This window comes from Eumetopias jubatus, unplaced genomic scaffold (assembly GCF_037043125.1).
Source record: "Eumetopias jubatus isolate StellerSeaLion01/CBP00866 unplaced genomic scaffold, mEumJub1_p1.0 scaffold_4, whole genome shotgun sequence".
NCBI classification, from domain to species: Eukaryota; Metazoa; Chordata; class Mammalia; order Carnivora; family Otariidae; genus Eumetopias; species Eumetopias jubatus.
The window spans coordinates 4214506-4234359 of record NW_028274810.1 but is presented as its reverse complement, the minus strand read 5'-3'; the positions used below and the strand labels follow the sequence as shown (position 1 = coordinate 4234359).

At 38.3% G+C, this 19854-nt stretch overlaps 2 protein-coding genes across 5 annotated transcripts in view; one reads left to right on the top strand and one right to left on the bottom strand.

Annotated features, from left to right (window-relative positions):
* Positions 1–11126, top strand: part of GPHRA (golgi pH regulator A) — a 56888-nt gene extending 45762 nt beyond the window's left edge. For both annotated transcript variants that reach the window (XM_028088326.2, XM_088022306.1), the window contains 4 exons: positions 7253–7348; positions 9046–9135; positions 10296–10361; positions 10489–11126. In XM_028088326.2, coding sequence (XP_027944127.1) covers positions 7253–7348; positions 9046–9135; positions 10296–10361; positions 10489–10695 — 459 coding nt within the window. In that variant the 3' untranslated portion in view covers positions 10696–11126. The remainder of the gene's footprint in view (positions 1–7252; positions 7349–9045; positions 9136–10295; positions 10362–10488) is intronic.
* Positions 11127–11325: 199 nt separating this feature from the next.
* Positions 11326–19854, bottom strand: part of PDZK1 (PDZ domain containing 1) — a 49799-nt gene continuing 41270 nt past the window's right edge. For all 3 annotated transcript variants that reach the window (XM_028088324.2, XM_088022304.1, XM_088022305.1), the window contains 2 exons: positions 13761–14051; positions 11326–12189 (listed from right to left, as the gene is read on the bottom strand). In XM_028088324.2, coding sequence (XP_027944125.1) covers positions 12136–12189; positions 13761–14051 — 345 coding nt within the window. In that variant the 3' untranslated portion in view covers positions 11326–12135. The remainder of the gene's footprint in view (positions 12190–13760; positions 14052–19854) is intronic.

Sequence of the window (19854 nt, the reverse complement as noted above, 5' to 3'; positions counted from 1 at the left end):
TCTTTTTTATGGCTGAGTAATGTTCCACTGCATATATGTGCCACATCTTTTTATCCATTCAACTATCAGTGGACACTTGGGTTGCCTCAATATCTCAGCTATTGTAAATAATGCTGCTGTAAACATTGGGGTGCATATAGCTTTTCAAATTAGTGTTTTCATATTCTTTCAGTAAATACCCAGTAGTGGGATTACTGGATCATATGATATTGTTCTCTTCTGTTCCATTGATCTATGTGTCTGTTTTTGTGCCAGTACCGTACTGTTCTGGTTACTACAGCTTTGTAGTATATCTTGAACCCCAGGACTGTGAGACCTCCAGCTTTGTTCTTTTTAAGATTGTTTTGACTATTTGGGGTCTTTTGTGGTTCCATACAAATTTTAGAATTATTCACTCTAGTTCTGTGAAAAATGCTGTTCATATTTAGGTAGGGATTGCATGGAATCTGTAGATTGCTTTGGGTGGTATGGACATTTTAATATTAATTCTTCTAATCCATGAGCACAGATTATCTTTCCATGTGTTTGTGTTCAATTTCTTTCATCAATAGTTTATAGTTTTCAGGGTAATAGGTCTTTCACCTCCTAAGTTAAGTTTATTCTTAGATAATCTTTTTGGTGCAGTTGCAAATGGGATTGTTTTCTTAATTTCCAGTACTTAGTTATTAGTATATAGAAGTGCAACTGATTTCTGTATACTAGTTTTGTATTCTACAACTTTACTGAATTCATTTATCAGTTCTAATGTTTTGGTGGAGTTTCTAGGTTTTTCTATATTATCATGTTATCTGCAAATAGCCAGTTTAACTTCCTTATCATTCTGAATGCCTTTTTTTTTTCTTGTCTGACTGCTGCAACTAGGACTTCCTTTATTATGTTGAATAAAAGTGGTGAAAGTGGACATCCTTGTCTTCTTCCTGATCTTAGAGGAAAAGCTTTCAGTTTTTCACCAATGAGTATGATGCTCATTTTCACCAATGAACACTTTTCATATATGGCCTTTATTATGCTGACATATGTTCCTCTAAACCCACTTTGTTCCCTCTAAATTCACTTTATCGTGAATGGATGATGTACTTTGTCAAATGCTTTTTCTGCATCTTTTGAAATGAGCATATGGTTTTTATACTTTATTTTGTTGATGTGGTTTATCATGTTTGATTTGAGAATATTGAATCACCCTGGTATTCCTGGAATAAATTCTACTTGATCATGGTGAATAATTTTTTTAATGTATTGTTGAATTGAGTTTGCAAAATTTTTTTATCAGTTTGCTAAATTTTGTTAAGGAATTTTGCATCCATGTACATCAGAAATATTGGCTTATAGTTTTCTTTTTTTGTAGTGTCTCTGGTTTTGGTATCAGGGAAATGTTGGCCTTGAAGAATGAATTTGGAAGTTTCCTTCCTCTTCTATTTTTTTTTTTTAATCATCTGAGAAGAGGGGTGCCTGGGTGGCTCAGTTGGTTGAGCATCCGACTTGGTTTTGGCTCAGGTTGTGATCTCATGGGTCGTGAGATCAAGCCCTGCATCAGGCTCTGTGCTCATTGTGGAGTCTGCTTGGGATTCTTTCCCTCGTCCTCTCCTTCCATCCCTCCCCACCCTCCTCTCTCTAAAAGAAATCAATATATCCTTTTTTTCTTTTTTTTTTATGTTAGTCACCATACAGTACCGCATTAGTTTTTGTTTTTTGTTTTGTTTTGTTTTGTTTTAAAGATTTTATTTATTTATTTGAGAGAGAATGAGAGACAGAGAGCACGAGAGGGAAGAGGGTCAGAGGGAGAAGCAGACTCCCTGCTGAGCAAGGAGCCCAATGCGGGACTCGATCCCAGGACTCCAGGATCATGACCTGAGCTGAAGGCAGTCGCTTAACCAACTGAGCCACCCAGGCGCCCACCTCATTAGTTTTTGATGTGTTCCATGATTCTCAATAAATCTTTTTTTAAAAATCGTTTGAGAAGAATAGGTATTAGCTCTTCTTTATTTTGGTAGACTTGACACACAATGTTACATTAGTTTAAGGTGTACAAACATGGAATATCTTTCCATTTGTTTGATTCATCTTCAGTTTCTTTCATCAGTGTTTTACAGTTTTCAGAGTATAGGTCTTTCACCTCTCTGGTATTAACTCTTTGTTAAATATTTGGTAGAATTTACCTGTGAAGCCATCTGAACCTGGACTTCTGTTTTGGGGGAGTTTTTTTTTATTACTGATTCCATTTCATTACTAGTAATTGCTCTGGTCAGATTTTCAATTTCTTCCTGATTCAGTTTTAGAAGATTATGTTTCTAAGAATCTGTTTCTTCTAGGTTGTCCAATTTGTTGGCATACAGTTTTTCGTAATAGTTTCTTATAACCCTTTGTATTTCTGTGCTGTCAATTGTTATTTCTCCTCCTTTATTTCTGATTTTATTTGAGTCTTTTTCTTGATGAATCTGGCCACAGATATACCAATTTTGTTAATCTTTTCAAAGAAAGAGGTTCTGGTTTCATTGATCTTTTCATTTTTTCTCTCTCTCTTTCATTTATTTCTGCTCTAATCTCTATTACTTCCTTCCCTTTGCTAGCTTTGGGCTTTGGTCTTTCATAGCTCTTTTAGGTGTACGGTTAGGTCGTTTACTTGAGATTTTTCTTTTTTCTTGTGAGGCCTTTGTTGCTATGAAATTCCCTTTTAGAACAGCTTTTACTGCATCTCAAAGACTGAACCATTGTATTTTCATTTTCATTTGTCTCCTTGTATTTTTTTATTTCCTCGATTTCTTGGTTGACCCATTCATTGTTTAGTAGCATGTTATTTAGCTTCCATGTATTGGTATTCTTTTTAGATTTTTTTCTTGTGATTGATTTTTAGTGTCATACCATTGTGGTTGGAAAAGATGCATGATATGATTTTAGTCTTCTTAAATTTATTGAGACTTGTTTTGTGGCCTAAGTTGTGATCTATTCTGGGGAATGTTCAACGTGTACTTGAAAAGAATGTATTCACTGGTTTTTGGATGGAATGTTCAGTATATATCTGTTAAGTCCATCTGGTCTAATGTGTTGTTCAAATCCACTGTTTCCTTATTGATTTCTGTCTAAATGATCTACACTGATGTAAGTGGAATGTTACAGTCATCTGTTATTATTGTATCACTGTCAACTTCTCCCTTTATGTCTGTTAATTATTGCTTTATGTATTTAGGTGCTCCTATGTTGAGGGCATAGATATTTATAGTTGTTATATCCTCTTGTTAGATTGATCCCTTTATCATTATGTAGTGCCCTCCTTTGTCTCTAGCCTACAGTCTTTGTTTTAAAGTCTACTTTATCTGATATTAAGCATTGCTATCCCAGCTTTTCTCCTGCCTTTTGCATGGTGTATTTTTTATAGCCCTTCATTTTCAGTCTGTATGTGTCTTTAGGTCTGCAGTTAGTCTCTTAAAGGAGCATATAGATGGGTCTTGTTTTTTTTATCCATTCATTCACCTTTGGTCTTTTAATTGGTGCATTTAGACGATTTACATTTAAAGTAATTATTGATAGTTATGTACTTACTGCCATTTCGTTCATTATTTTCTGATTGTTTTTGTGGTTCTTCTCTTTTCCTTCTGTTGCTCTCTTCCCATGTGGCAGTGTTATGTTTGGATTCCTTTCTCTTTATTTTTTGTGTACCTATTAAAGGTTTCTGATTTGTGGTTTTATTAGGCTTATATATTTTATCTTAGGTGTATAGCAGTCTGTATTAACTTGATGGCTGAACTTAGGTTCAAGCTTAAATGCAAAAACATTTTAAAAGTACTACATTTTTACTCCCCTTCCACATTTTATGTATATGATACTGTATTTTACATCTTTTTATTTTGTGTATTTCTTGATTGGTTTTGTAGATATAAATGATTTTACTACTTTTGCTCCAGACTGGCTTTATAAGGGATTAATCTACTACACTTAGTATATGTTTGCTTTTACCTATGAAAATTTTTCCTTTCATAACTTTCTTATGATTATGGCCTTTTCTTTCCACTCAATTTCCTTTTACATTTCTTGTAGGGCTGGTTTAGTGGTGATTAAATCCTTGAACTTTTGTCTGGGAAACTTTTTGTCTCTTTTTTTATTCTGAATGATAACTTTGCCTTGTAGAGTATGCTTGGTTGCAGGTCTTCCTTTCAGTACTTAGAATATATAATGCCACTCTCTTCTGGCCTGCAAAGTTTCTGGTGAAAAATCAGCTAATAACTTTATAGGGTTTCCCTCGTAGTAACTTTTTTTTCTCTTGCTGCTTTTAAAATTCTCTCCTTAGAGGCACCTGGGTGCCTTAGTCAGCTAAGGATCCAACTCTTGATTTTGGCTCAGGTCATGAGATTGAGCTCCCCAACTCATTGTGGAGTCTGCTTGAATTTTCTCTCCCTCTCCCTCTGCCCCTCCCCCTGCTTGTGTGCACATGCCCTCTCTCTCAAAATAAATCTTTAAAATTCTCTCTTTATCATTACTTTCTGCCATTTTAATTTTACATATCTTGGTGTGGACCCCTTTGGGTTAATCTTGTTCAGCGCTCTCTGTGCTCCCTGGATTTGGATACCTGTTTCCTTCCCCAGATTAGAGAAGTTTTCAGTTATTATTTCTTCAAACAAATTTTTTGCCCCCTTCTCTCTCTCTTCTCCTTCTGGGATGCCTATAATGTGAATGTTATTACACTTGATGGTGTTGCTGAGTTCCGTTAACCTGTTCTCCTTTATTATTATTCTTTCTTTTTGCTGTTCAGCTTGGTTGCTTTCCATTACCCTGTCTTCCAAATTGCTGATCCATTCTGCATCCTCCAATCTACTGTTGATTGCCTCTAGTGTGTTTGTTTGTTTTTTTAATTTCAGTTATTGAATTCTTCATCTCTGACTGGTTCCTTTTTATATCGTTGTTGAAGTTCCCATTGAATTCATCTATTGTTTTCACAAGTCCAGTGAGTATCTTTATGACCATTACTTTGAATTCTTTATCCAGGTATATTGCTTATCTCCATTTCATTAGATCTGCTGCTGTGATTTTGTCCTGTTCTTTCATTTGGGACATATTCCTCTATCTCCTCATTCTGTCTTAGCTCTCCGTTTGTTTCTATGTATTAGGGGATCAGCTATGACTCTTGGTCTTGAAAGTAATGGCCTTGTGTAGAAGAGGGTCTGTGGTGCCCTGTAGTGCAGTGCCTCCAGGCACCAGAACCAGGTGCTCCAAGCGTGTCTCCTATGTGGGCAACATACACCCTACTGTTGTGGCTGAGTTGCATTTGCCTTAGTTGTCTGCAATGACCTGCTTTGCCTGCTGTGGGCACACTGGGCAAGGTTTAGTGCCTGCACAGCCAACTAAGAGGCTCAGCTGTTGGAACTGCGGGCACACTGATATGTAGAGTTATCTCTCTCTCTCTAGGGCTGCAGTCACTTTTGGAGTGGTGTGGGTCCCTGCTCAGGCTGCTTGCAGGGTGTGGTGGGGCAGGAGTTGTTTTGAAGGACCACCTGCTGAGGCAGACAGGTCCCCAGGTGAAAGTGGGGCAGGGCGCTCGCAAGATAGGTAGAGAGTATTAGTGGTAGTTCCCACAAGTGTCTGGCTATCTACACTGGGGGAGGAGAAGAGAAATGGTGCCCACCAGCACTTTTGTTCTGTAAGTCTCCTGAAGAGAAGTCTCCCTGACCCTCCAGCACGTGTTGAGATTGGTAATGAATATCCTTCACATATACTCAAGCACTTTTCAAACTGCTGTTGCTGTGCTGTGTCTCAGGCCAAGTTATTTATTCTAGCTCTTTAAGGGCTGGGACTTAGTTTCTGATTGCCCTCTGGCTCTCCCAGAGTTAAGGCCTGCCTATTTTTCAAGTACCTGGACTTAAGAGCCTTGCTGATCTTAAAAGCTCCCAAAGTTAATCCCCACTGGTTTTCAAAGCCAGATGTTACTGGGAACTCATCGTCCCACTGCCTGGGGTGCCTCATGTGGGGTCTGATCCTCTCCGCTTCTCTGTGCTTGTGGTGTCCCACCTGTTTGTGGTTAGTCTCACGGGAGGTTTGGTTCCCAGGTGTGTTTCAGCCCTTCCTACCCTTTTCAATGTGGCCTCCTCTCAACAGTTAACTGTGGAAGGTCTGTTCTGCCAGTTTTCGTGTTGTTTTCAGAGTTACACAGAGGTAGCTATTATCTTGGTGTGTTTGTGAGACAGGATGAGCTCAGGATCCTCCTACTCTACCATCTTCCTGACACCCCTGCTTCATGTATTTTAAAGCTCTATTATTTGGTACATACATCTTCAGGGTCATTGTGTACCCCTTGTTGAAATGATCCTTTTATCATTCTGAAATGACCCTTTAATCCCTGGCAATATTTTTTACTATGAAATCTACTTTGATATTAATATATACCTTCCAGTTTTCTCTTGATTAGTGTTAGCATAATGTATCTTTTTCCATTCTTTTACTTTTAACTGATTTGTATCTTTATATTTAAAGTGGGTTTTTTTGTAAGCAACATATAGTTGGGTCTTGCTTTTTTATCCAGTTTTATAGTCTCTGCCATTTAATTGGCATGTTGAGACCAGGATTCAGCCATCTGCAGCTCATAGGCCAAATCCAGCCACCACCTGCCATTGTAAATAAAGTTTTGTTTGAACACAGCCAAGTGCATTCATCTGCATATCATCTGTGGCTCCTATCACCACAGTGTCAGAGTTTGCCATACTGTTGTCAGACTGTTTACATTTAATGTAATTATTAATATGGTTGGATTTAAAACAGCAGTGTTGTTACATGTTTATTTGTCCCATCTGTTCTTTTTTCCATTTTTCCTCTTTTTCTGCCTTCTTCTGGATTAATTGGGTATTTTTCATAATTCTGTCTGATCTCTTGTTGACTTGTTAGCTGTAACTCTCTTTTCATTATTTTAGTGATTGCTCTCCAAGCATTCAGAAAATAGAGTGACTAACCCTGGAATTCTTGATTCTCTTACTCAAACTTTATCCACCGAATGTTGTTACCTAACTTCTGTGAAATTAAGGTTGTATATGCCATAGCCTTTTTTCCTTCTGTTCTTTACAGAAAAGAAAGAAAGGGTAGATAAGGACTTTTGTTTGCCTGTATGTGAATAGCCAAAATAAATGTCTTATGTATGATGTAGATTGAGAGTAGAATTGCAGTTGTAGGAACATCCGCCTGTAAGATATGTTACATTGATTCATTATTTTGAGTCACTTTTTGAGGTAGTGATTATTGAGATGCTGTAATATAAAGTTCCATGTCTTTGCAGGCCACCATTAATATCGTTTTTGACCGAGTTGGGAAAACTGATCCTGTTACAAGAGGCATCGAGATCACTGTGAATTACCTGGGGATCCAATTTGATGTAAGAGTTGTATGAAGATCCTGGTTTCTTACGTTCCTATTTTATCTGCTATAAATTACAATTGTTAAGATTTTAATTCCTTACTTAATTCTGCCTTTGTTCTTCCCACTCTCCTCTGTTTTTTGACATACTTATATGGCAGATTTGTAAAGGATGTAAAACCAGAAGTGATGGCTGGTATTTATTACTGTCTTAGATGATTATTTCTGTAGTTCCTCCACTGCTTTTCTGTAGCCAGCTCCCCCTGCCCAGTTTCTCCCCACCAAATATTGGATACTTCTCTCTGTGATACATGAGATGATCAAATCCAAAACTCACCTTTGGTTCCTCTAGTAGAAAATTAACTACTAATTAGTGTTCCACGTTAGAAGTGAAATTATGTCTGCCGTAAAAAGCTACCAATTAATCTACCAATTAATTAATGTGGACTTTGTGCTAAAGATGGTGACTGTAACCTGTGCAGTTTTCATCTTCTTTCTACCTGTTTTATAATACCGCTATCATTAAACATACTCGTGTCCCAATTTAATGTCTTTATTTATAGAAGAATATATTTTCCAAATGTATGTGTGTGTGTGTGTGTATATATATATATACACACACACATATACATGGCCAGTGATTCTAGATGATTAGCACTTTGATATGATTGTAAGAGTCACATCTTTAGTCCCTCTGAGGGCCATTTAGCTGTGCTGTAAATCTAGTGACAGACTGCGTGCTCCCCCGAGCCATCTGCCTCAGCTGGACATGCTCCTAGTAGCTAGATAAAATGAAAGCGAACCAGAGCAAATTGAGCTCCAGTCCTTGATGAACAACTCAAAGCACATGGTTTTTGATGATAGATCAATAGTGTAAATTTTTCATGTGAGGTAGCATGGTATCTTTCCTCCAAGTAGTTTATAAATTATGCCACAAAATAGGCTTCACGATTGCTGATACGTGTTCTCTTTTCCTCTTTTAAAATGTTTACTAGGCTCAATTATTAGAAGTGTTCTTCCTTATCAGTGCTTTCTGAGGCTAGTTGCTGTGGTGTCTCTGTATTTCATCTATTATCCATCTGTATACTCCACGTTTCAGAACTCTGAATAACATCTTTTAGATGTTAGTAATAGCAGTTCCCCCACAGACACTTTTCAGACCCGAACAAGCACAGGGTCCCAAAGCCGCCTTCCACTATGAAGCAAACCAAGAGGAGAAAAAGGTAACATCATGTAATTCAAGTGAAGGGCAACTATTTCCTAGACCATAGCTGAGAACATTTACATATTCTTTTATTATAAAAAGAAAAATTTCTTTAAGTTTTGGGTGATCAGGTCACTATCATTCACAGATGTTAAAAATAATTTAGCTGCTATTTAATTTCAATTTGTGCTTTTCACTTAACACACCAAAGCTGCGTCATTGGTTCCATCTGTGTTTCTTTGACTAGTGTTTTTTTCATTACCACTGCACTTGCTTGCTTCTGTCCTAAGTTTTGATTAAGTCTGCTTATTAAGCTATCCACTACAGTCTTCCTAGGTGTAGTTGCCCCTTACTCATTTTCCTCCCTCCCTAAAAATTTTTTTTAAATGAGGTAGGGCCTAATGAAGTTCCCTCTCAGTCACATAAGAGATCAGAATGCATCAGAAGAATAGCCTTCACATGTCTCTCAACAGAGATTTCACACATAATTTTCCTTCCTTTTATGGTGGCAGGTAAAGTTCTGGTCTCAGCACATTTCCTTCATTCTGGTTGGAATAATTATCGTCACATCTATCAGAGGATTACTGATCACTCTTACAAAGGTATGTTGTAGCACTGAGTTTAAGTTATGATTTGCGGGGTGCCTGGGTGGCTCAGTTGGTTAAGCGACTGTCTTCGGCTCAGGTCATGATCCTGGGGTCCCGGGATCGAGTCCCGCATCAGGCTCCCTGCACAGCAGGGAGTCTGCTTCTCCCTCTGACCTTCCTCCCTCTCATGCTCTCTCTCTACCATTCTCTCTCTCTCTCAATAAATAAATAAAAAGCTTTAAAATAAATAAATAAATAAATAAATTATGATTTGCGGCATTTCATGTGACCATGAGATAATTTTACCTAATTAAGATTTCTGCCTTCAAAGAACTTGAACAGTCACAAGTATTTAAAAGACCTACAATAAAATTTTTTAAAATTGAAACTGCTCAGTAAACTTATGATGATGGATTTACATCATATGCCAATCAGATGAGTACATTTACCAAAGGTCATAGAATGAGTTCAGTCTGTTTTGTTCACTGATGTGGCACCAGCATCTAGGAGTAGAAACTGGCACATGGTAGGAGCTCCAGAGATACTTGGAATGGATGAACAAGAGGTATTTGAGGTTAGAGTAACTTTGAGAGTCACTCATAAGGAGGACATGTAAGTAGGACAAGTAGAATGTTTTACTATTTTCTGATCAACATCGGGAGGCTTTATGGAGGCAGAAGGTAGGTTTTCTCTTGGAGAAGAGGTGTGGGGAGCCCAAGATCCAAGAGTTGTTTGAATGAAAGGAGTGAAGAGGTTAGGAGGAGAGAAGAAGAGAAGGGTACTCCAGGCATCTAGCACAATTTTGGAAAGAGCTCAGGCTAGTAATAATTACAAGGGCTTGGGGTAGCCTGGAGTAATCTGTTGTAATGTTTTACAGTGATATATGAAAGTCCTGTGTATCACATAGTTTCTGAAAAATTTGATAGCGATTGGAATCCTTTCATGTCCTAATGTAAATAGTTCTTAAAACCACCAGCTCTCCTTCTGGGGAAACCATAGCTGGATCCTTTGCTATCAGTCTGTTTCTCTTCTTCACAGCATTAATCATATCTGTTGTTCTCTACTGGATTGCTATGGGGAATAGACACTTTTCACTAAATGTTAAATATGCTACTTAATGTTCTTGACACAAGAATCCAGCAGCACTGCATAAGTTCTTCTCCCTTTCTTGACAGTTCTTTTATGCCATCTCCAGCAGTAAGTCCTCCAACGTCATTGTCCTGCTATTAGCACAGATAATGGTAAGTGTAATGACCTAGTTTTATGCTTACAACTGTAAACTACCAGAAGTGTTTATACTTCTAAATATTGTAACAATTCCCTTTGGTCCTTCACCACATTCCAAGTGACTTCTGGATTAACTTACAGGGCATGTACTTTGTCTCCTCCGTGCTACTGATTCGAATGAGCATGCCTCTAGAATATCGCACCATAATCACTGAAGTCCTTGGAGAGCTACAGTTCAACTTCTATCACCGTTGGTTTGATGTGATCTTCCTGGTCAGTGCTCTCTCCAGCATCCTGTTCCTCTATTTGGCTCACAAACAGGCACCAGAGAAGCATATGGCACCTTGAACTCACGCCTGTTACAGACTGCTGAAGGCCAGTGGTGTCAGAATTTGGATATAAGAGAAAAAATGGAGGGAACCAGGGCCTCATGTTTTTTAAACAATCAAAATGCTGAGGTAGCATATTCTGCCTTCAGCGTATGCCTCCCTCCTCTGTGGATACTGTGATCATGAGTAGCATTAGCTAGAACATGGGAGCATGAAATAACCTTAAGCTAGCACTCAGCTGAGAGCATCCCATGTGGGTTTGAGGCTGGTGGGAGGGGGGGTGGAAAAGAGCCAAGAAACTAGGTGGCGGGAATACACTGGAACTCTGCAGGTAAGGGGAAGTCTCAGGTAGCTGGGCCGAACATCCAGAATTTCTGCTCAAGGCTCACATGGAGGAGGTTGTGGCTTTCCCTTAAGATTGACTGTCATTAAAATCAGATTGCAACCCTTTGGCCTTAGCTTCATTTTCTCCAGGATAGCTTGGTGTAGTGTGCTTGTGCAATCTAACATGAGTTGGCATCCTCCTGCCAACCCCTGCCCTGTTAAAATAACCAACAGGTTCTCTGTTCTTGTCTGGGGACGGGACGGTGTGCTACTGAAATAGATTCTACCAAGAGCGTTCAGGTATATCATCTTTATTGATTTCCTTTTAAGTTAGTATTATTTGAGAGTGAATTACTGTACATTCAACTTGGTGATGATGTCTCATTTTTTTCTTTCCATCTGCCTCTCATGCTGTGTGGTAAAACAATGAATAACTGTTAACTAGAATAAGTCATTTTCCTATGCTAGCCCCTACCTTCTCCATCTGTGAAAGGAAAATGCTGGAAAGGTTATAGAACATTGAGAAATGCAATTTAAGGAAATCCTTAGTTTTATCACCAGGAAGTCTCTAAGATCTTATTCTGAATTTTACTATGTTTTGGGTTTCTAGAGGCAAAATGAAGGTTACAGCTTAAAAGCAAGTTTACCAGAAACAAAAGCACTCTTGAGGTTTTATCAGCTAACCAGGAAGATTCAAGTATACTCTAAAGGCATTCTTAATGGCATCTATTTTAGCAGCCACAACATTCTTACAAAAGCATAATTTTAATAGGCTCATCTGCTCAGATACTTTATAGCAGCTCTCACATATACAGATTTACAAATCATCTTTAATGTTCAAGGAGCCTATAGAATTAAGAGATATCATCATACAGAGAAATGTAGTGAAGTTGAAGCTTGAAAGAAATCACATGAAAAGAAATGTGGTTCCCGCCTTAAGTTGACCATAAATAAGCCATCTATTGCAGTAGTCACCCCCAAGGCAAATGACAATAGAAGACAGTCCCCCATGATGAACTGGTTTCCAGAGGAGTCTCTACCAGAGACAGTGAATGGGTGGCAGCTCATTCTTCGGGAAAGGATCCCTACTCAACATCCAGAAACAGCTGTCAGCCAACGCCATTAGTTGCTCTCATCACATCTCTGTATCTTCAGAATTGGAAGAAGAATGTGAGGCTGTACTGTACGCCTGTGCAAAAGAAAACAAAAGATCCGTAAGTGCGAGAGCATGAATGTCAGCAGTTGCATGACTTAAGGCAGGGAGTGGAGTCACTCACTAGAAGCCAGGTAACCTGAATTGTACACTTGGCTTTGTTTCCAGCCTGCCATTTGACACTAACAAATTTCTTAATATCTGTAGATCTTTTCTATAAAGCTAACATATGCCTATAATTGACTTGCTATAGAAATTTAAAATTTTTGAAAGACAAGTAAAATGCTTTCTTTGCTAAGCAATCAAGAATGCAAGGTCAGTGGCTATTGTGTGTGCTCTGGTCTGAATGTTTGTATCTCCCCAAAATTCATGTATTGAAATACTAATCCTAAGGTCAGGTGATGATATTAGGAGGTAGAAACCTTTGGGAGGTGATTAGGTCATGAGGGCAGAGCCCTCATGATTGGGATTAGGGCCTTATAAAAGAGCTCCCCGCCTGCCACCGAGCTCCCTCTCCCCTTCGACCATGTGAGGACATGGCAGGAAATTGGCCGACTACAGCCTGGAAGAGGGCCTTCCCCAGACACCAAATCTGTCCTTCAGAACTGTGAGAAATAAATGTGTGTTGTTTATAAGCCAGCCAGTCTATGGTCTTTTATTCTAGCACCCCAAACTACGTGTGTCTTCATTAACAAATAGTATTTAATTTATATGACCAATCTGTAAAATTAATGTAAATGGAGTAGAATTAAATGTAATGGAAAGAAGAATGATATAAAACTTTTAGAGTCTTGGCTTTGTCATACATTTCCTCTATGAACTTGGACAAAAATATAAAAGACTTATCAAGGATTTTAATCCAAATACAGAGTAATGCTTATTCCTCCCTATTAATAAAACACAAATACCTGCCAATTATCTTAAAAACAATGTCTCTAACCACCACCATTCATTTTATGCTTAGCATTATTAACCAGGCACTGTTTGAGGCACTTTAATAGTCTTAGTTAATAGAAAACAAACTGCGGGTTGCTGGAGGGGAGGTGGGTAGGGGGATGGGGTAACTGGGTGATGCACATTAAGGAAGGCACTCAATGTCATGAGCACTCGGTGTTATATGCAACTGATGAATCACTAAACTCTACCGCTGAAACTAATATACTATATGTTAATCGATTTTAAATAAAAAAATAGTAATTTTTAAAAATAGTCTTAATAGTAATAATAATCCTACAAATTATCCTTGGTTTACAGGTGGGGAAAGTGAGGCAGAGAGCGAATAAATCCATTTGCCCAAGGCTGTTAAGTGGCAGAACCAGAATTTATACGTAGTCTGATTCAGGTTCTTCTGGTGGTTCCATTATAATTTTGATAAGCTTTTATTTCCTGATTTTTCTCTAGACAGTTACCATCAAGTCCATGCCATGAAAAAGGAACTTGTCCTCCTCCCACTTCTCTCCACCAAAATAATTTGACTTGCTTGTTATCTTTGTAATTTTCTATTATTCTAGGAAATCTGTGGTAAACAGAGACCTGAAGTGTGCTTATTAAGGACTTTATCATACCCTGATAGGTTAGATCACTAAAAGAAGTCTATTACCACTCACTCGTTCTTTTGCCATGTGTGAGTCGTGCTCTGGTTCTGCCAGTGTTTCTTCTTTGGAAGCAGTGGGGGCATCCAGTGGATCAGCCATGGAGGAAACAATAGGGATTTTCTTAGCCTGGAAATAATCATAGGCCTTCTTTCCACAGACTAAGAGTGTGACATTCTCCCCACTGCTCTGAATTCTGTCTACCACCTTCTCATAGGGTTCATCCGCCACGTTCACTCCATTCACTTCGATGATGATATCTTCATCCTCCAGCCCTGCCAGCTCGGCAGGGCTGCCCTTCAGTACCTATAAAAAGAAGTTCTGAATTATCACTTCCAGACACGGATAAAGGAATGTTAGATTAGCTTCCCTTCAGAGGAGAGAGGAGTCTGAAAATGTGTTCTTAATCATATTCTTTCTCCCTGAGGTACAGAAGAAAGGTGCTCTAATGCTTTTCTGCTTCAGAAAGTTCCAACGTCCGTACGCAAATGAGTACCATAGGAAGAGGGCTCCAAGATGACAGCACAAAGAAGACTCTGAACTGACCTCCTCCCACAGACACCAAATCTACACCTACATAAAGAGCAATTCCTCCTGAAGAACTGAGGGCTGATTGAGCAGCGTCTGCACAAAAAAAAGATAGACCACATAGAGAACAGCAGGAGATGGAGACACAGTAATGATGAGACCCCCACCCTTGCCACTACAAACCGCAGTAGGGAGGGATAGCACTGAGGAGTCTGCACACAGATTCCCCAGACCTGGGGCACAGGGAAAAAATAGCAGTTTCAAGAGCAACTAGACTCTGAAGGGAACCAATTTACTAACCGTAGAGCATCCAGCAAATGGTAGGGAAACTGCTGAAACTCTCCAGGGTCACACGTCTAGCAAGTACCACTGTTCACATTCCCTCTCCAGCTTGATAGTGCAAGACCGGCCCAGGGTCCAGGTGCTCTAGCCATCCTGCCGCCTCAGCAAACCCAGGGACCCTAGCCCACACCAGCTCCAGGTGGGCACTGTCTGGCGCACACCAGGACCCCCTCAGCTGCCTCACCAAAGTAGTCATGGCATAGGCACCCCAAGATCACCCCAGCCAATGCCTGCTTCAGCCATGCCACCAGAGCTGGCTCCACCCAAAGCCACTAGGTACATGCAGTCTACACTGGGGACATTACTACACAAGATCACTCCTTTAAGACAGGATGAGGTAGCTCTTTTGTCTAATTCATAGAGACAAACACCAAAAGTGAAACAAAATGAGACAGGAATATGCTCCAAATGAAAGAATAAGATAAAACTTAAGAACTGAACAAAATGGAGATAAGCAACCTGAGAAAGTGTTCAGAGTAATGGTCCTAAAGATGCTCACCAGACTTGAAAGAAAATTAAATGAATTCAGTGAGAACTTAAAGAAATAGAAAATATATTCTTTATCTCTAATTGGTTTTTATAATAACTGAAATTTTAAAATACCCTAGAGGGAATCAACAGATGATACAGAACAGATCAGTGATCTGGAAAGACAGGTAAGCACCCAAGCTGAATAACAAAAAGAAAAAAAATTTTAATTGAAATAAGGTTAAAGAGTCTCTGGGACGACATCAGAGTGTGGTAACATTCGTGATATAAGGATCCCAGAAGGAGAAGAGAGAAAAGGACAGAAAGCTTATTTGAAGAAATAATAACTGAAATAACTGAAAACTTCCCTAACCTGGAGAAGGAGACAGACGTCCATGAGAACCCCAAGCAAGATGAACCCAAGGAGGAACAACAAGACCCATAATAATTTAAGTGTCAAAGATTAAAGATAAAAAGCAGCAAGAGAAATGCAACTAGCTACATACGAGGGAAATCTCATAAAGGCTATCAGCTGACTTTTCAGTAGAAATTTTGGGATTATATATATAATCCCACTCCACCTCTGGCCTGCAAAGGGCTGAAAGGAAAAAAACCTACATGCAAGAATATTCTACCCAGCAAGATTATTTTCAGAACTGAAGGAGAAAGAAGTCACAACCCCTAAATCAGCCTTATAAAAAATGTTGAAGGGCCTCTCCAGGCTGGAAAGAAAAGGCCATAACTAGAAGAAAATTATGAAAGGAAAAAATTTCACCAATAAGAGCAAACATAGTAAAGGTAGTAGCTTAGTCACTTATAAACCTAGTATGAAGGTTGAAACACAAAAGTCGTAAAATCAATTATATCTTTAAAAAAGATTTACAGGGCACCTGGGTGGCTCAGTTGGTTAAGCGACTGCCTTCGGCTCAGGTCATGATCCTGGAGTCCCGGGATTGAGTCCCACATCAGGCTCCCTGCTCAGCAGGGAGTCTGCTTCTCCCTCTGACCCTCTTCCCTCTCGTGCTCTCTGTCTCTCATTCTCTCTCTCTCAAATAAATAAATAAAATCTTTAAAAATAAATAAAGATTTACAAAATAAAAAGATATAAAATAAGACATGCGCTAAATGCAGAGGGGAAGGAATAAAAATGTGCCTTTAGAATGTATTTGAATTTGGGACGCCTGGGTGTCTCGGGCGGTTAAGCATCTGACTCTTGATTTCGGCTTAGGTCATGATCTCAGGGTTGTGAGATCAAGCCCCCTGCATCGGGTTCCACACAGGGCGTGGATCCTGCTCAGGATTCTCTCTTTCCCTCTGCCCTCCCTCCCCCACACTCGTTTGTGCTGTCACTCTCTCTCTCAAAAAAAAAAAAAAAACATGGGTTTGAATTTAAGTGACCATCAACTTAATATACATTGTATATATTTCAGGTGTTCTATGGGAACTTCATGGTAACCATAAACAAAAACCTGTAATAGATACCAAAAAATTAGAAAGGAATCCAGGCATAACACTAAAGAAAGTCAAGAGTCATAGGGAAGAGAGCAAAAGAAGAAAGGAATAGAAGAACTACAAAAACAGCCAGAAAACAATTAACAAAATGTCATAGGTACATACCCATCAATAATTACTTCAAATGTAAATGGTCTAAATGCTCCAATCAAAACACAGTGGGTAACTGAATGGATATAAAAACAAGACCCATTTATATGCTGCCTATGAGAGACTCACCTCAGGCCTAAAGACAGGCTAAAAGTGACAGGCTCGAAAACATACCATGCAAATGGAAGCCAGAAATAAAACCAAGGTAGCAGTGCTTACATTAGATAAAATAGACTTTAAAACAAAGACAGTAGCTAGAGATGAAGGCTCTACCTAACGATAAAGGGAACAATCCAACATAACAATTGTAAATATCTATGCACCCAACATAGAAGCACCAGAATACATAAAGGAATTATTAATAGACATAAAGGGAGAAACTGACAGTAATACAATAATCACAGGTGGCTTTAACACTCCACTTACATCAATGAATATATCATCCAGACAGAAATTAATGAGGAAATGGTGACTTTGAACAACATGTTAGACCAGATAGACTTCACAAGTATATACAGAACATTCCATCCAAAAATAGCTAAATACAAAACAAAAATAAATATCTAAATATACATTGTTTTCAAGTACACATTGAACATTCCCCACGATCTCGCATCAGGCCACAAAACAGGTCTCAATAAATTTAAGATTGAAATCATATCCTGTATCTTTTCCAACCACAACAGTATGAAACTAGAAATCACAGGAAAAAATCTAAAAAGAACACAACATACTACTAAACAATGAATGGGTCAACCAAGAAATCAAGGAGGAAATCAAAAAATACATGGAGACAAATGAAAACACAATTCAGTCTTTGGGATGCAGTAAAAGCAGTTCTAAGAAGCTTATAGATATACTGCCCTACCTCAAGAAACAAGAACATTTCAATTTAACCTTATACCTAAAAAAGCTAGAAAAAGAACAAAGCCCAAAGTTAGTAGAAGAAAGGAAATAAAGATCTGAGTGGAAATAGAGACAAAAAAAAAAAAGAAAGAAAGAAAAGATCAATGAAATCAAGAGCTGGTTCTCTGAAATATAAACAAAACCGTATACCTTTAGGCAGATTCATAAAAGAGGACTCCAAATGAGAAATGAAAGAAGTTACAACCAACACTATAGAAATAGAAAGGATTATAAGAAATGATTATGAAAAATTAGAAGCCAATAAATTGGACAGCCTTCCCTCTTGCCACTTTTATCCAGCATAACACTGGAAGACCTAGCTGTGAGAATCAGACAATAAATAAAAGGCATCCAAATTGATAAGGAAAAAGTATAATTGTTATTATTTGCAGATGGCATACTACACATAGAAAACCCAACAGACTCCACCAAAAAACTATTAGAATAAATGAATTCAGTAAAGTTGCAAGATATAAAATTAATACACAGAAATCAGTTGTGTTGCTATACACTAATAAAGTAGCAGAAAAAGAAATTTAGGAAACAATTCTATATACAATTGCCCCAAAAAGAATAAAATACCTAGGAATAAACTTAACCAAGAAGGTATAAGGCCTGTACTCAGAAAACTTAAAAGACATTGATGAAAGAAACTGAAGATGACACAAACAAATGGAAAGACATTTCATGCTCATAGATTGGAAGAACAAACATTGTTAAAATGTTCATACTACCCAAAGCAATCTATAGATTCAATGCAATTCCTATCAAAATACCAAAAACATTTTTCATAGAACTAGAACAAATAATACTAATTCGTATGAAACCACAGAAGAATGCCAAATAGCCAAAGCAATCTTGAGACAAGAGAAGAAAATTTGGTATATCACAATCCCAGATTTCAAGATATACTACAAAGCTACAGTAATCAAAACAGTGTAGTACCGGCACAAAAAATATACACATAGATCAATAGAACAGAATAGAGAACCCAGAAATGATCCCACACTTATATGGTCAATTAATCAACAGGAGGCAAGAATATACAGTGGAGAACAGACAGTCCCTTCAATAAATGGTGCTATGAAAACTGGACAGCTACATGCAAGAGAATGACCACTTTCTCACACCATACACAAAAATGCTGGAATACGGAGTGAATAAATCATGAGGTAAAAGGTACGGCATAGGGAATATGGTCAATGATACTATAATAATGTATGCTGACAGATGGTAGCTACGCTTGTGGTTGAGCATAGCATAACATACAGATTTGTCAAATCACTATGTTGTACACCTAAAACTAATGTAACGTGTCAACTATACTTCAATAAAAATAGATTGGACAACCCAGAAGAAATACATACATTCCTGGAAACAGAATCTTCTGAGTCAGGAAAAAATAGAAAATCTGAGCAGACTGGTAACCAAATTGAATCAGGAATCAAAAACTCTCGACAAACAGAAGTCTAGGACCAGATGGCTTCACAGGTGAATTCTACCAAACATTTAAAGAAGAGTTAATACCTATCCTTCTCAAAGTATTCCAAAAAATAGAAGAGGAAGGAAAGCTTCCAGATTCATTCTACAGGGCCAGCATTCTACAAGGCCAGTTTTTGATAACAAAACCAGACAAACACACCACCAAAAAAAAAAAAAAAAAATTACACATCAATATGCCAAATGAACATAGATGCAAAATTCCTCAAAATACTAACCAAATTCTACAACATAGTAAAAGGATCATTAACCATAATCAAGTGGGATTTATCCTAGGGATGCAAGAATGGTTCAATATCCACAAATCAATATGATACACCACATTAACAAAATTAGAGTTAAAAATCTAATGACCACCTCAATAAATGCAGAAAAAAACATTGACAAAATTCAACATGATAAAAACTCAACAAAGTGAGTTTAGAGGGAACATACCTCAACATAATTAAGACCCTATATGACAAGCCTTCAGTTAACACCATACTCGATGGTGAGAAGCTGAAAGCTTTTCCTCTAAGATCAGGAGGAAGACAAGGATGTCCATTCTTACCACCTTTATTTGATGTGGTAATGGATGTTCCAGCTACAAAAATTGGAAAAGGAGGGGTGCCTGGGTGGCTCAGTCGGTCAAGCATCTGCCTCTTGGTTTCCACTCAGGTCGTGATCTTGGGGTTATGGGATTGAGCCTCACATCGGGCTCCACGCCAGTGGAGAGTCTGCTTGGGATTCTCTCTTCCTCTGCCCTTTCCCACCACCTCTCTCT